Source organism: Tiliqua scincoides, chromosome 8, assembly GCF_035046505.1.
Source record: "Tiliqua scincoides isolate rTilSci1 chromosome 8, rTilSci1.hap2, whole genome shotgun sequence".
NCBI lineage: Eukaryota > Metazoa > Chordata > Lepidosauria > Squamata > Scincidae > Tiliqua > Tiliqua scincoides.
The window spans coordinates 57,352,369-57,370,010 of NC_089828.1; the positions used below are offsets into that span (position 1 = coordinate 57,352,369).

At 47.7% G+C, this 17,642-nt stretch overlaps 1 protein-coding gene across 1 annotated transcript in view; it reads left to right on the plus strand.

Moving 5' to 3' along the window:
* Positions 1–9,359, plus strand: part of COL26A1 (collagen type XXVI alpha 1 chain) — an 81,049-nt gene extending 71,690 nt beyond the window's left edge. The window contains exons 8-13 of the mRNA XM_066636473.1: positions 3,477–3,569; positions 5,976–6,028; positions 6,371–6,433; positions 7,436–7,480; positions 8,003–8,087; positions 9,202–9,359. Coding sequence (XP_066492570.1) covers positions 3,477–3,569; positions 5,976–6,028; positions 6,371–6,433; positions 7,436–7,480; positions 8,003–8,087; positions 9,202–9,359 — 497 coding nt within the window. The remainder of the gene's footprint in view (positions 1–3,476; positions 3,570–5,975; positions 6,029–6,370; positions 6,434–7,435; positions 7,481–8,002; positions 8,088–9,201) is intronic.
* The last annotated feature ends 8,283 nt before the right edge of the window (positions 9,360–17,642 follow it).

The following is a 17,642-nucleotide window of genomic DNA, read 5'->3' on the forward strand; positions in this document are numbered from 1 at the left end:
TGTTCCACGCGCGGGGCCAGCTAGGCAGACAGAGATCAGGGGTCTCAATGCGTGGATGAGACGGTGGTGTAGGGAGGAGGGGTTTAGATTCGTTAGGCACTGGGGAACATTTTGGGACAAGCAAGGCCTGTACAAGAGGGATGGGCTTCACTTGAACCAGACTGCTGGCGCATAACATTAAATAGGTGGCAGAGCAGCTTTTAAACTGATCCCTGGGAGAAGGCCGACAGGAGCCGATGGGCATCCGGTTCGGGACTCCTCATCCCTATGGGACGAGGATGCGGAGGTTAGAGAACAACAAGGTAAAGGCAGAGTAGGAGAAGAAATTGGGAATGGTAGCATGATGGGATATGATAGATGGTTTGGCACAAAGAGAGGATGCGGGGAGAAAGGAGCTAATAAGCAGCCCATCCTGGGGCATTTCATGTACAAATGTTTTTATGCAAATGCCCGAAGTCTCTGAGCAAAGATGGGAGAACTGGAATGGCTGGTGACAAGGGAAAACATTGACATAGTGGGCATAACGGAAACCTGGTGGAATGCAGAGAATCAGTGGGATACTGCAATCCTAGGCTACAAACTCTACAGGAGGGATAGGGAGGGGCATGTTGGAGGTAGGGTGGCTGTTTATGTTAAGGAAGGGATAGAATCCAGCAAAGTAGAGATTGAAGGCGGGTCCGACTCCACCATAGAATCTCTGTGGGTTAAATTAGCAGACCTGAGGAGCGATGTAATACTGGGGGTGTACTATCGCCCTCCAGACCAGAAACCGGAAGGGGACCTTGAAATGAGGATGCAGATCAGGGAGGTGACAAGTAGGGACAGGGTTGTAATCAAGGGGGGACTTCAATTATCCTCATATTGACTGGGTCAATTTGTGTTCTGGTCACGAAAAGGAGACCGGATTCCTTGACATGTTAAATGACTGTGCCTTAGAGCAGCTAATCATGGAGCCCACCAGAGGACAGGTGACTCTGGATTTAATATTGTGCGGTACTGAGGACCTGGTTAGAGATATCAATGTTACTGAGCCATTGGGGAACAGTGATCATGTTGCAATCCGTTTCGACATGCACGTCGGGGGAAGAATACCAGGCAAATCTCTCACAAAAACCCTTGACTTCCGACAAGCAGACTTCCCTCAAATGAGGAGGCTGGTTAGAGGGAGGTTGAAAGGGAGGGTAAAAAGAGTTCAATCTCTCCAGAGTGCATGGAGGCTGCTTAAAACAACAGTAACAGAGGCCCAGCGGAAGTGTATACCGCAAAGGAAGAAGGGCTCCACTAAGTCCAGGAGGGTGTCCACATGGCTAACCAGCCAAGTTAGAGAGGCCGTAAAGGGCAAGGAAGCTTCCTTCCGTAAATGGAAGTCTTGCCCTAATGAGGAGAATAAAAAGGAACATAAACTGTGGCAAAAGAAATGTAAGAAGGTGATACGGGAGGCCAAGCGAGAGTATGAGGAACGCATGGCCAGCAGCATTAAGGGGAATAATAAAAGCTTCTTCAAATATGTTAGATGCAGGAAACCTGCCAGAGAAGTGGTTGGCCCACTGGACGGTGAGGGAGGGAAAGGGGAGATAAAAGGAGAATTAGAGATGGCAGAGAAATTAAATGAGTTGCTTGCATCTGTCTTCACGGCAGAAGACCTTGGGCAGATTCCGCTGCCCAAACGGCCCCTCCTGACCAAGGAATTGTCAGATAGAGGTTAAAAGAGAAGATGTTTCAGACCTCATTGATAAATTAAAGATCAATAAGTCACTGGACCCGGACGGCATCCACCCAAGAGTTATTAAGGAATTGAAGAATGAAGTTGCTAATCTCTTGACTAAAATGTGCAACTTGTCCCTCAAAACGGCCACGGTGCCAGAGGATTGAAGGATAGCAAATGTCACGCCTATTTTTAAAAAGGGAAAGAGGGGGGACCCGGGAAACTATAGGCGGTCAGCCTAACATCTATACTGGGTAAGATGGTGGAATGCCTCATCAAAGATAGAATCTCAAAACACGTAGACGAACAAGCCTTGCTGAGGGAGAATCAGCATGGCTTCTGTCAGGGTAAGTCTTGTCTCACAAACCTTTTAGAATTACTGGGCTGGGGCACCTTCCTTATGAGGAAAGGCTATGGCGTTTGGGCCTCTTCAGCCTAGAAAAGAGACGCCTGAGGGGGGACATGATTGAGACATACAAAATTATGCATGGGAAGGATAAAGTGGATAGAGAGATGCTCTTCACACTCTCACATAACACCTGAACCAGGGGACATCCACTAAAATTGAGTGTTGGGTGAAAAGAAAATATTTCTTTACTCAGCATGTGGTTGGTCTGTGGAACTCCTTGCCGCAGGATGTGGTGACGGCATCTGACCTGGATGCCTTTAAAAGGGGATTGGACAAGTTTCTGGAGGAAAAATCCATTACGGGGTACAGGCCATGATGTGTATGCGCAACCTCCTGATTTTAGAAATGGGCTATGTCAGATGCCAGATGCAAGGGAGGGCACCAGGATGAGGTCTCTTGTTATCTGGTGTGCTCCCTGGGGCATTTGGTGGGCCGCTGTGAGATACAGGAAGCTGGACTAGATGGGCCCATGGCCTGATCCAGTGGGGCTTTTCTTATGTTCTTATGTTCTTATGATCTTGCCATGCTCAGAGAGGGAGACAGGCAGGTCCGGAGCACTGGCCATCTCTTGTTCTGTTCTCTTGATAGCCCCACCTGTCTCTTGGTCATGCTGCATGTGACCAACACATTTTATCATTTAGAACAAAGAAACCTGGATGCATGATGGGGAGAAACGGATCAAGAGAACTTTTCCTTCCTCTCTTATCATGCTAGAACTCAGGTTGTCCCAATTAAATCGACTGCCTGTCGATTTAATTGGGCAGATAAAGCTAGAAATTACAGTGCAAGCCTATACACATCTACTCCAAAATATGTCCTGTGGTGCTCAAAGGGCTTTACTCCCAGGAATAGGACTGCTGCCTTATTCCACAGAATTCAGTACCACAGGTGCAGTGATGGTCACTAGCTGAGATGACTTTAGAAGGGGGTTCAAAAGCAAGTCATGGCGGACTGGGCAACGAATGGCTATGAACCATAATAACTGAATGGAACCTTCATGCTCAGGGGCAGTCTACCCCTGGGTCCCACATGCCAGGGACAATTACCAGGGAAGTACTCTCTATGCCCTTCTTGTCAGCTTCCCAGGTGCATTTGGCTGGCCACTGCTGGAAAGAGAGAATGCCGATCTGGAGTGACCTTTGCTGGGATCTGTCAAAGTTCTGCTTCTGCTTTGCAACCTCACAGCTTGGTGATTTTGTTTGTTGTTTCCTCTTCTTGCCTCTGTTTATTACAATTTATGTAATTAGATCTTTGTCCTGGTTTTCTGTTTACCAAAGAGACGTAAAAGCATTGCTGCTGGTTCAACAGACGTCTTGACTCCTTGCCCCTACTGACACCCTCTCCCCTTTCTCTCCAATACAGACGGGGAGCCTCAGCTGGCATCCACCGTCATCGACACCATCCTGGCTGGTCTGCCAGGGCCTCGTGGCGCTCCTGGTCCAATTGGCCCACCAGGTAATAGAGTCGCTTGCGTGAGACAAAGAAGACGCACAACGGAAAAAGATGGTTTGCAGCAACTGGTGTTTGGATGGAGCCACCCGGCCTGCGTTAGGAAGCAAACAGCCCTGTGATGCCATCTTGCGTGGGCTGGAGAAGCAGGCAGGGTCAGGCTCATAATGCGGCAAACTGAGGCGGCAGCCCCAGGTGGGTTAGCAGAAGGCAGCATGAAAGCAACTGCCTGCCCCACTGATCCCCCCTACTTCACTTGGATTTGAAAAGGAGGAGGGGACAGAGCAGAAGGGGAGGAGAGGAGTGGGTTAGAGAAGAGTGGTGGGGAGTGGTAGCCCGCCACTCTCTTTTCCTCTCCCACTCTGTCTCCTCCACCTTTTCAAATCCAAGCAAGATGGCAAGCGGGCAGGCAGCAACATACTATCAAGGCAGGCTGGGGCAAGCAGGCATCATTTGACACCCCCCTCCTGCCCTGAGCACCCCCCATGAAGTGGAAGAAGTTGGATTTCCAGGCCCCAGAGGTGTCTTGGTAGCTCTTGGTATAAGAGAGTCTCTTGGTAGCTTGCTCTCTGTAAAATTGGTTGGCATGAGAATGGTCTCTCTCCCTTGTTTATCATTTTATGAACTCTGTCATACTCCTCTCCCTCCCCCTAGCTGACAGTTTTTTGTGATGGTATCCCCTGACTCTACAGCTGCCCCAGGTGGGCATTTTCCAGGGTGTTGGTCTTGAGATTCTAGGGAGGTGGTCTTGGGTTGCCATGGTGATTGTCCCAGGTAATTGCCCCTGCTGTGGCCACCAGCAGTTTGCCAGCCTTCTCCCTTCCCTGAGAATGCCTCTTCCTCTTCTGGTTTCAGGCTGGTCCTCACCATCTCTTATTCTGCCCTGAGATAAGCAACTAAGCTGTTGTCAGTTGACGACCACTTCCATTAGGGGAACTTATAAGCTGAACTTACAAAGCTGCCCTTAACCTGGATCAGACCCTTGTCCCCTTTTGCTTGGCACTGCCTACTTTAATTGGCAGCAGCTCTCCAGTGATTTAGACAGGGCCTTTCCTGGAGATGCAGCCAGGTGTTGAACCTGGGACCTTCTACCTTCAAAGCGAAGCCCCTTCCACTGAGCCCCAGCCCTGCCCTGAATTTCTTCCCATCTTAATGCTGATTAAAAAAAACAAAACATCAAATGTCTTAAGTGGTTTGCTTGCATGAGAAGCACTCAGCAGTGACCTCCCGTCGGGTGTGCAAGAGGCTCCCTGTTCTTCTGGCTGCCTTCCTCCATTTCACTTTCAGTTCATTTCATCCTCGGCTTTGATACGTTAGGGTTGCATTAATTATTGAGGATTATTCAATGGCCCTGGTGGGTGTCTGAGGCCTGCGGGGGTTTCATCTGAAACAAATAAAGCAACATTCAGAAGGAGGCTGCATCTACCCCCCCCCCAAAAGAAAAGAACTGTACTGTAATTAATAGTTGGTGTCTAGAAGAAATTTTATCCCCCACCCCCACCCAAAGTGGAATAAAGCCATTAGGAGACCACTTCTTAACATTGGCATATAACAAGTAGATCTGCTCACGTGAATGTTCTCCTTCCATCCACCCTCACCACACCGTGCAAGTGGTCCCTCCCAGTCCCTTCTGAGCTGCTAAAGTAAAAGAGTCTGGAATGGCTCTGAATGGAAGGAGAGGGGGTCACTTGCATGGCATGGTGAGGTTCCCTGCAAAACTTAGTGCTTTGTACCCCCTCCAGCTAAGCTACTGCATCCAGTTTTGGGCACCACATTTGAAGAAGGACATTGATAAGCTGGAGCAGGTTCAAAGAAGAGCAGCGAAGAAGATGACTGGTCTGGAAACCCAGTCCTTAGGAGGAACAATTAAAAGAGCTTGGTAGGTTTAGCCTGGAGAAGAGAAGGCTAAGGAGAGATCAATAGCCCTCTTCAAGTGTCTGAAGGTTGTCACGCAAAAGGAAGGCAGAGCTTCCCTTCACTGGCTCCCAAGGGCAGGATTAGAAGCTATGGGTTGAAATGGCAAGGAGGCAGTTTTAGACTGAACCAGGAGGCATTTTTAACCATAATTTTCTAACTGTCCAGCACTGGAACAGTCAGTCTCATGCAGTTGTGGTTTCTCTCTCTCTCACTCTCTCTCTTTCTGTCATTCATTGCTGGTTTTCATGCTAAGGTTGGATGGCCACCTGTCAGGGATGCTGCAGAAATTGCCTTCACTGAGCAGGGGGTTGGACTAGATGACCTCTAAAATCCCTTTCCAACTCTGCTCTTCTATGAATTCTTGAGTTCTGTAGAAATAATTGAATCCTATAAACAAGGGTTTGAGTTCCTCTTTCAGACTGATATGTGCATGTCACACCTATTTTGCAAATATCTTTAATTTATCTGAGCTGATCATATTTTTTTTCCTCCTAGGTCCACCAGGATCCTCAGGGCCCAAAGGGGCTATGGGAGCCCCTGGGCTTCAGGTATGCAAATGGACATTCTATTATCCCATGAAAGGGGAAAGAAAGCATACAAGGACAGGTGGAACTGCTGTATATGGAGTCAGGCCCTGCAGGTGGGAGAGGGGACTCTTCCCCTCAGCCCTACCTGGAGATGCTGCCTGGGACTGAACCAGGGACCTTCTGCATGCAGAGCAACTACTTTGCCACTGAGATAGACAGGCCAATAGTTTTTCTGTGGCGAAAGCCTCGTATGGATTGCATTTGAAGTCAGACTGGAAACCAGGCTGACACACACCAACTCTGCAGTGGTGCAGGACTTGTGAAAAGTGAATTTCAGTCTTCTGTTTCTTCCTCCACCCCCAGGGCATGCCTGGTTCTCCTGGACAGTCAGGGTCAAAAGGCTCTAAAGGGGACCGAGGAGAAAGAGTGAGTAAACCTCCGTGCTTGGCCTCATCACCTTCCAGTCTGGAAGAGCAGTGAAAACTCTTGAGCTTGTGTGTCTCAGAATCAAGTATCTGAATCAGTGGCGTAGCTAGAGGGGGTGCTAAGCACAGTGTTTTGCAGGGAGCCTCACTGTGCCGTGCAAGCTGCCCCTCCCCCCTTTGGAGCCATTCTGGGCAGTGGGAGCAAGATGGAAGCATACACTTCTGTTTTGCTCCCTCCACCCGGAATGGCTCCAAAGGAGAGGGGGACAGGCTGCTTGCCCTGCCCAGTGAGGCTCCCTGCAAAACTTTGCGCTTTGCACCCCTTCTAGCTACGCCACTGATCTGCATGTTGCCAGCAATTCTTAAAACAAGGTTTGTGGCTTGAATGTGGAGGGACTGGGGGCAAAAGATTTCCTGTAGTTCTACAGCCTGTAGTAAGAATAATATATATACAGTGAATGGGACCTTGGTATCCGTGGAGGATATGTTCTAGGACCCCCCCTCCCCCCTGCAGATACCAAAAATTGCAGAGAATCAATTCTGGTGTGTGGTGATGCAATGCCACGAAATGTATAACCTCAAAGCCATAGTTCATTGCACAGCCAAGACATCATCTGCAGGGGGAAAGAGCTGTGCAGTGCTCCCTGGGTGGACCACGGGGGAAACTTAACCTGCCGGGTACGTGAGGATCCTGCTCCAAGTAAAACTTTTGCGGTGATGTTAAGGGCAGTGTTGCTTGTCAGTGGTGCCTGACTCCATGCAGGAGCTGCTGGATGAATGTGGTTAAAAACAAGGCCACGTTAAAGTAGGAGCCCACAACTCACTGATCCAGAGAAGACCTATGAAAGGAATGGGATTGTTTGGAAGTCAGCAGGCTGTGGACTGTCACTCAGTCAGTGAAACTGACATCCTTTTGGTTCATTTCCCCTATCTGGAGGAAGGTGGTTTGTGAGCAGATCAAATCTGCTGTTATTCACCAAATTAATTTTTGTCTCATGTTTAGGGTGAACCTGGAAAGAAGGGTGAAGAAGGAGACAAAGGCACAGATGTAAGGATGCAATAAACTCTTCCTGACAGTTACTATATTTTTCCATTTTTTCCCCTAAGAAATTCTTAAACCCCCATAAAGAACCCTTCTGGGTCAGATTTATTTATTTATTTATTTATAAGATTTCTACCCCACTTTTCCACTGCTGAAAGCTCTGAATCAGGCTCTGGATTTAGTCCAGCTTTTCGTCTCTAACAGTAGCTAGTCAGAAGTCTCTGGAAATTCACAACCAGGTACAAAAGTGATGACCATCCCCTGTTATTTGACCCTAGCACCTGGCATTCAGATGTATACTGCCTCTGAACCTGGAAGCTCTATTTAGTTGTCACTTCTAATGACTATTGACCGAACAAACCTTCCTTTTAATTTAATGACAACGTATAGAATATAAACTTACGGAAGATGGTTCAGTGTTCCATTTTGTCGTGAAATTTGCCCATGCGAAACAAATAACCCCCAATTTCTGGCAAATTTGTCAGTCTGCACCGATAACTCATTTCCTCCCTCTTTTCTCTTTCGCAGGGTGAAGGGGTCCAACAGCTCCGAGAAGCCCTGAAGATTTTAGCTGAGAGGGTGTTAATTTTAGAACACATGATAGGAATCCATGGTGAGTGTTGAAAGTGCCTTCAGCAAAGCCCTTGGAGAAGTGATTGTGTAGCAACACCCTGCACCAGTGGCGTAGCTAGAGGGGGTGCAAAGCTCTAAGTTTTTCAGGAAGCCTCCCTACTGCATGCAAGGGGCCCCTCCCCCCTTTGGAGGTGGTGGAAGCAAAACGGAGGAGTATGCCTGTTTCTGAAGGGGAGAGGGAGGGGTCCTTTGCATGCTGTGATGAGGCTCCCTGCAAAACTTAGTGCTTTGCACCCCCTCTAGCTATGCCACCGGCCTGCACAACTTTTGTCTACAACCAGGAGGACTACAGACTTGCTTTACCAATTTGGTTTTGATGATTTCAGAATGCACCTGCCTCCCCCCCCCCCCCCGGCAAGAGCTTGCTGGATTCTGCATTATAAAACCTTGTTTGAGAATGTGTCTGTGGACCAGGACTCACATCTAATTCCTGCTTTGGAGATCTGGCAGTGAAGTACAATTAGGACGAATTTGCCACTCCTAGCCTAACCGACCTCAACCACACAACAGCCCTTACAAAAGGAAGCCAGACGTCTTCTCAGAGTATTTATCCAATTTCAGTTGGTTGATTTATTAATAGGTGTGACCTGTGCCGAGGGGACAGTAGAGAAGGGCTCTTACCTTCATGCTCTGTGTGGTGGCTTCCCATTGGCATCTGGTTGTCCTCTCTTGGAAACAGAATGCTAGGCTAGATGAACCTTTGGTCTGATAGAGCAACATGGTTCTTACGTTCTTATCGGTATGATAGCAATTGCACCTCTGTGTTCAGAGGCAGTATATGCCTGAGTAGCTGCTGGGGAGAATTTCTAAAATTAATTCTACAATTAGCGTATGTGCAGATTGCCACACTTCAGTTCTTTCACTTGATTTGCTTCCTGTTAATATTCTGACTGTGTCCCCCTAGTACTAAGGCTGCCCACCAGATGCCTTATGAAGCACACAAAACAAGTTACGAGTACACGTCAGCTGCTGGGAGGGTGCTGAAGTGGCTTGAGATGCCAGCCTCTTCCAATGGGCCTGCTTCATCCCGTGTGCTCCGGCCCCACCTCTCTTTTAAACGACGCCTCCGTCCCTGGTTTTCCCTTTGTTTTTAGATTCTTTATCTTCCGTTGAACCAGGCTCAGGACAAGATGTGATCCTGGGCGCCCCACTCCGAGCAAATGTGAAAATCAAGAGACACCACCCAAACCAGATCCTCCTGTCCCTGCTGGATGACAGCGAAACCAGGGAGAAAAGCAATGGAAGAAAATAGAATATCAGTAAGGGACCCCATTCCCACCTGTTTTGGAAGAAGTTAGATTACTCAGGTTGCTATCTATACGCTTTCCTAGGGGTGTAAGCCCCACTGAATGCAATGGGATGTGTTTCTGAGTAGGTACACATTGGCTTGCATGGTCAGAAATCCAGAAAGACATTTGGGAGAGAAAATGTAGTGAGAAGGGGGAAAATTCTTAATGGAAACAGAAAATCTAGTTTTCCAAATTTTATACTGCATGGAATATGCACCGGCTTGGAATATGGCTGCCATTTTTCAGAAATAGTTACAGTGGTGCCTCGCCTAACAAAATTAATCCGTTCCGCGAGTCCTTTCGTTATGCGAGTTTTTCGTTTTGCGAAGTGCGTTTTCCCATAGGAATGCATTGAAATTTAATTAATGTGTTCCTATGGGCAAGAAAAGTCAGAACAAAGTCAAATTTGGTTTACAAAGTGTTTATTAAGTGCTCTTTAAAGGCATACATACTGTACAGAGGATTTCAAAAACGGGGGGGGGGTGCTGAGTGGGGAGCTTGAAGGCTGTAATCCTGTGCACACTTTCCTGGGAGTAAGCACAATGGGACTTACTTCTGAGGAGACACGCACAGGATTGTGCTCTAAGCTGGGGAGGACAGAGCAGCTGCACTCAGTTGCTTGCTTTTGCCTTGATCATGGGGGGAAACATGAAAGAAATAGGGCAGTGAGAGGGTGAATGAGCAATGGGGGGGATGCTGAGTGGATCATAAACTGACATGAAGATCCGCCCTTACTAGGGTGAACGGGATCATAAACTGGCATGAAGATCCGCCCCTTACTAGGGTGAACGGGATCATAAACTGGCATGAAGATCCGCCCCTTACTAGGGTGAACGGGATCATAAACTGGCATGAAGATCCCCCCCTTACTAGGGTGAACGGGATCATAAACTGGCATGAAGATCCCCCCCTTACTAGGGTGAACGGCATCATAAACTGGCATGAAGATCCCCCCTTAAGTCAAACCAAAACAACACAAAAAAAAATTCGTCTTGCGAAGCACGGGTCATAAAAATTCGTTGTACGAGTTACCAAACTTCGCAAAACGCTTTCATTCTGTGAGTTTTTCGCTGCGCGGGGCATTCGTTATGTGAGTTACCACTGTACTTTAGAGCAAACTGTGTAGTCTAAATGCTGAATTGTAGCTTATAGGATGCTGGTGGAAGCTTTGTTGATTGGGGAGGATCACTTCCTTCCCAGAAACCTCTAGATCCCCTTTGAAAGAAGACCAAGGGGGGCCCCATACAGTCCAACATTCTGTTTTCTGCAGTAGCTTACCAGCTCTCTCTGGAAAGCCCACAACCAGGTGATAAAGGCGTATTTCTCGACTGCCATTGCTCCCCTGCAAATATAGCAGAACAATCTAGAGCAGCAATTTACAACATTTTTCTTTTCATGGCACACTGACCTCTAAGGTCTTCTTGATGGTCTTTGCCTCTTGTGAAGTCACTTCTGGCTTCTGGGAGACTCTTCCGGGTTCTGTGGCTCTGTTTCCAGGGCAACTGCCCTAAAAACAAAGCCACAGAACTCTGAAGAGTTTTGCAGTGATTTTCAACCGCTGTGCTCCAAAATCCTGCAGCACACCTGTGACCTTTCACCGCACACCAATGTGCCAAGACACACCAGTTGAAACCCTAAAGAGATACTGCCTCTGAACCTCGTAGCCACAGGCAAACTTGTCCTCCACGCCTAAATGTATGTTTGAGGTGTGCTTGTCTTCAAAGCAATTGTTTTAGTCGGATTTATGCAGATGGATGAATAGATTGACAAAAAGGCCATTGGATTGATCTGTGAAGATTTATTTAATTGAGTGATAGCCCTGTGTTGTTTGCATATTGTTTTCCCCACCTTAGTACTATAATACCTACTTTCATTGGCAGGTCCAATGGCCAAGACTGAAGAGCTTCCAGAAACATAGGCACCATTTGACTCCTGTCGGAGGTCCCTGCGGGTCAGGATGGAATGCATGTTGGAACCGAATCCATTCCTTGAACTCTCCATGATCTTTAAAATGTATACGTTGCAGTTAGTACATGTGCTGTCTCTGTCCCTGCATAGAGGTCCGTCTCAGGTGTTCACGGCAATGTCCAAAAACCGAAAGGTCTCATGTCATAGAATCACCCAGCACCATAGGAGGTGTCTGAAAAGGGTTGCCCAGATTTCCTACCTTCAGGGAATCCTCTCCATCTCAGACTGTCTGTTGAGGAATCCCCTTCTGTCTGTCATGAAACCTGTGTGCATTCTAGAATAATCTGGAAGGCACTCCCAGTTCACAAAGGGTACTGGAGAGGTCCATTGCATCTACCGTCACTCCACATGTGCGAAGAGTTCACAGAACACACACGGTGCCTTTCTGCAGCTGCACGGCATATGGGAAGGCATACAGCGACCTGCAACATGCCTGCCAGCAAAACTTGTCCACTCTTACTGATCTGCTCTTTGAAGAACCTCTGATGAGCTTCTGAGGAACCCCAGAGGTTCCTGGAATGGGGGTTGAAAACCATTGTCCTGAACCCTCCCTGTACCACCACAGTCAATCACACACAGTCCAGCTATGTAAGGTTTTTAAACAGCTCATGTTTGACTGATCCCACCAGTCAATTTGCGTGCAGTCTGGAACCCAGAACTGGAATTTCCAAAGCCAGTGAAGTCCCAATTCTGCCAGAGTCAAGTCTACCACCCACCAAGGTTCTGCCTTGAATGCTTTACCCCAGTGGTTCCCAAAGTTGTGGGTCATGACCCACCATTAGGAACCAAAACTGGGCCATTCCCCTTTAAGGTTCCACAGCGATCGCAGCACCGTGAGAACCCAGGTGCTTTCCCCCTTTCCTGGGGGGTACTGCTGGCCTTCAGGAGGGTCCAGGAGACCCACAGCCTCCTCTGCGGGCCGCCTCAATTCTGTGTGAAAACCGGAAATGCACTCCGATCCCCAAATGGAGTAATTTTCAGCATTGAGGAAGCCTGCAGGGCAAGGCCAGCAAGACCCCCTAGGTAAGGAGAAAAGCCCCTGGGTTTCTGCTGTGGTGTCGTGATTGCTACGGCACTGTCAGGACAACTGGTCCCCAACCCTGCAAACACTCATCAGATATCCCAAAGGATAGCCAAGTAGGACTTTGGGAACTGCTACTCTACCCCATTCCCACAAGGCTGAACATACTAAGTCAGACCTCTGATCAGACCCAACAGCTTATTTTAGTCCACACTGACTGACAGCCCTCTTCAGGGTTTCGGATGGGCTTGTTTTCCCAGTTCTACCTGGGGGTGCTGCCAGGATTGAACCTGGGACCTTCTGCATGCAAAGTGTGTGCTCAACCGCTGAGCCCCACCCTACTGGGACTGCTTCACCTGACCCTCCATGTTCCAACCGAGCTCCTCCCCTGACCTGCCAGATTCTGTTAGGCTGCACCCATTAGTCTCAACCATAGTTCTAACTTCTGATGGCAACACAGCTAATGGGGACTGGGAGCAATATAACTGCCAATATATATTTTTTTTTTCCTGGCAGTGTTCCCATACCTCTAATAGCTGAAGAAATTCATCAGGTGAGGTTTTTTTTTAACACCATGCTGGGGAAGCCTTACCTATTGAATTTTTCTTTGCTGCACAGATGTTAAAGACACAAGAGCCCAAAATGTGGCATCCCTTGGCGTACTGCCTGGTTCCTCTGTAGGTAGGAAGACCGACTCCTCCATAGGATTCCACAAGGCCTTACTTGTACACCTGCAAGTCTAATCTGCTTTGCCATTAGGACTAGAAACAAAAACTTGGGGTTCTCAGGAAACTACCCAAAACCACCTCTTGTGCCTTATTGATGCTTGGGCAGAATGTCATAATGTATAAAACCTTGCTTTTTAAAGAGCTTATTTACACAAACTGGGGCGACCAGGGTTATTTTAAAGGGAGACACGAGCACACAGTACTGGAATATTTCTTGAGATCCAGGACACTAATAATCCCTAATAAATATTAACTTTATCCAATAAAGATAGGACTTGACAAAATAGGGGGAAAAGATCCGGGCTGCCATCAGGGATGAGATTCTCGCCAGTTCCGTTCTTTTCTTGTTCCTCTGCCCTATTTTCTACTCTTCTTGAATTCCAGTTCAAGTGCACGAATTCCCAAAATTAATTCCAGAACTGAAGCATACACAGTTTTCCACTGCTTTTCAGTTCCTTTCAGTGTTCCTCCCTGTATGTTACCAAAGCATTCCGAAAAGGCAATGTTGAGGTCAGCGTACATGGGACTGCACCAAAATTCTTTTTGTGGGGTACTTTTGTTGATGCACACATGTGCCCCCGCACTTTGGTGCAAACATGACACAGAAAGGATCTTGACATAAGATGATGCACAATTACATCACGTGTGCTTTTTGGGCAGTGTTTTTATCAGTGTGCACATGAATATGGATGGCATACAGTGGCGTGAATGAAGTTAATTAAGTGAAAGAATGAAAAGCTGTGGCAGACCTGCTGATGTCCTGTGCTCTGTACAAAATTCAGAATTAAGACAAAGAGTGATGGGAGGGTTCTCAATTGACTGGTTCCACTCTGTAAATAAGACCAGGCAATTCAAGACTTCAGAAAGCAGGGAGAAATTTGGATTAGGACAATTTTGGAAGCTCCCTGCTTCCTTTGCCTCCCTTCTTTCTCCTGCTGACCCCCACCCCCTTCTCATCAGTTCTCAAGTGTGCATCTGTGGTAAGAGGTAAAAATAGCTACAGAGAAAGTGGGGAAGATGAAGAGTTAAACACCTGCCTCTTCTCTCCTGAAAAATCTTGTCTCTTTTTTCTGCTCAGCTGTGGTTTGGTTGTGGAGAAGCCACAAAATTCCCAACCTCACTTTTACCAGAGAAAGCACAGATTTTCCGTGAGGCACAATCCAATCTAGTGCACCCACCCTCTGCTTTCCTGCTTGCAGGGTGACCAAATGCTCTGCGGTTTGAAAGTACCATGAAACTGACCCATGCCAAAGTTACTAATCTTATTTGCAAAACTCAGCCCGAGTAGACCTTTGAGTTAAGTGTGTTAGTTAGTGTATGTATAAATATAAAAAAAATATTAAATATATATATATATATATTAATTTATATCCCTGTGTTTTGTACGTTTGCAAATGACTTGGCTTATCCTGTGTTTCAGCAGTCCCTTGTCCTTATGCGATCACTTCCAAATTGGTTTTGTGCTGACACTACACCTATAGGTGCTGGTAGGTTTTTCATCTGAACTGGTGAGCTCTGTTGATTAATCAGTTCACAGAGTGTTCACATAGTGCACCCAATTGGCAACTAGATTTGAAACAGGTCCCTTTGAAAATAGAGTCAGAGTAGAGGCCAAGGCCCCAAATTTCACACAGTCCACCAAGTCGCCTTCCCAAAGGTCCTGTTGCCATATAATTCACTCACCCCACACCCCTCTCTTGGCACTGGATTGGAACCTGGGCTGGTGGTGAAGTGCTTCTTCCCATGAGGCCTGATTTGGGTGGAGGCATCTAGTTGCTAACCTCTATTTAAAGATAAAGAAGTTAAACTTCTCTGCCTACAGACCGTGCATCATTACTGTTCAGGTTTGCTACCCTGTTGTTCATTTATCTATTTTATTTGCCCTATTTGCTATGGGTTTTGTTACTGTATATGGAATGTTTTGTAGTCAGCCTTTCCTCGGTGTTCCCCCCCCCCCCCACTTTTCTACCAAACAGAGTGGGGACAATATTAAAGAGCCCACGGATACCAAAGACCTTCCTATTTAATGCACTGAGAAATAAAAAAAACTTACTGTAAATGAACATATAGACTCTAGTGCCGTCTGTGATTAAACTGATTGTATGAGTTGTCATGGCCCTGACCTAGGGTGAGAGCCTGGAGTTAGAGGGGGCAGAACATGCTGAGTCGTGGGTCACACTTCGTAGAATGTGATGAGTCATGGAGGTAATTGGGGAGAATCCGAACAATTTTGGCTTTCCACACCCCAGTCCTCATAAATCACAGTTGTGTTGATTGAAGCAGTTGTGTTTTCCACCCCTCGCTGCCCCATTCTCCTGCAATTGCCCTCCTCTTTGTTCTTCCTGCTTTCCTCCGATTTCTGAGCAGTTTCATTTCATTCTCTTTTTCGACGCAGAGGTCTGACACAGACAAAGCCTGACTCATCTCCAGTCAGGGTGACAGACTCAGGGGCAACGCAAACATCTCGCCATCCAACAATAATAAAAAGTGTCTCTGTCAGCCCCCTGAGATGCCTTCTGACAACACCGCTCCATTCTCTTTAGCCTTCTCTGGTCTATAATTGTTTTGAAAAGTGACTTGCGTCAGGTGTACTCCATGGCAAAAAAGGGAGGGTGACGGTGTGCTCAGGGAGACCTGGGGAGAACCAGGAGCCTGGAGAAAAACAAGTGTACAGTCTAACCCACTCCTGCTTCCCCAATCAGGGGTCGGCAACCTATGGCCCACAGACCAGATCCAGTCTGCATGGAGTTCGACTTGAGAGGCAAAGACTCCCCCCAACTGCCCGTGTGCTGGACAAGGAACGGCAGAGCCACCTATGAGGCACAGGGTTTTGCCTCCCAAACCGAGCTCTGCACTGTCACTTCTGAGAGCCCAGCAACCCATCAAGGTGTTGGAGCACCTGCTCCATGAGGAAAGGCTAAAGGGTTGGTGTTTCTGAGTTTAGAAAAAAAGTTGACAGGCAGCCCAGTCCTACCTAAACACCTGCTTGGCAATGCAGCATTCACCTCCATTTTGCTCCCCTTGCCCAGAATGGCTCTGAAGGGGAGGGGCCACTTGCACACCGCAGTGAGACTCCCTGCAAAACTTAGTGCTTTGCACCCCCTTTAGCTATGCCACCTGGTCTCTGCTTCATTCTTACTCTCCAATCATTCATAATAAGCCTTCTGTGACCATGCCCCTCTCTTCATGGTCTGTTTGGCTCCAAGTATCGTCTGCAGTCAACCGGACCTTGCCTCGTTCAGCTGCACTTTGATCACTAACTTTGAGGGAGATGAGGCACCTAGGAAGCTGCCTCCTACGGAGACAGGCCCTTGGTCCTTCTAGTTCAGTATTGTCCAACACAGACGGGCAGCAGCTCTGCAGGGTCGCAGACCCAGAAGGATCTTTGTCAGCCCTACCTGGAGATCCTACCAGGAACTGAACTGGGGACCTTTGACACGCAAGGCAGGTGCTCCATCACTGGGTTATGGCCCTTCATAGGAAGAAAAAGTGCAGACACTTTTTCTTGAAGTTTCCCATCTGGGATCTTCAAGAACTTTTAGCATTTCACTACCCAAACCTACCATTAGGCGGCACAACAAGCCTGTTTGAACTGCAGCAGAGGGTTGCAAGTGTTTCACCTTCAACTCTTTCAAAAAATAATACACAAAATGCCTCCCTGCCCTTCAACATTTCACAAGCTTGTGATAGCTCCATTCGCTTACCAAGAATGACTCCCCTGAGCTTCCCTCTGCTACTGTTACTCCGTGATGAAGACTGTGAAGTCTCCATTCATTCTACAACTGCCTCTCTTGCACGGATATAAAGAGGGGGGGGTGCTTCGGGGTGGCAAACGGCTACTACAAGGAGGAGGCCATGGCCATGTGGAGGAACTTCTAATGGGAGCTCCTTTTATGAGTACATGCCGTGTAAATAAAGATCACTAACCACCCCAGATAAGTGGGGCTTCCAACACGGAATGGGGTCCTTTATGCTCTGTTCTACTCCTGCCTGTCCCTTCTGGTGTGCCTGAACCAGTCTCTGCCCTCTGCCCATTCCCCAGGATTCACTTTTCCATTTGCATCTTATCTCTTAGATTGTGAGCCTGGAGGCACAGCTGGTGCCTTTTGTTTCATGAGCAGCTCCAGAAATAATTCATAACAATGTGAGTAGCTCGGACGGGCACTGCCATGTTCAGGTGCTGGGGACGAAAAACTGGGCCTGAGAAAAAGCTTCCCTGGAGCCTGTTGCAACCCACTTCTCGGAGGCTGGATGAACCTTTGATCAGACCCAATGGCATAGCTATAAGGAGGTGCAAAGCTTTAAGTTTTGCAGGTGCCTGAACGCACAGTGCAAATGGCCCCTTCCCTTCGGAGCTATTCCCAGCAGTGGGAGCAAAAACAGAGATGTTCCACTTTTGTTTTGCTCCCAGAATGGCTCTAAAGGGGAAGGGGAGGGGCCACTTGCATGGTGTGTTCAGGGTCTTGCAAAACTTAGTGCTTTGCACCCCCTCTCGCTATGCCACTGAACAGACCTGACTTATCAATCCT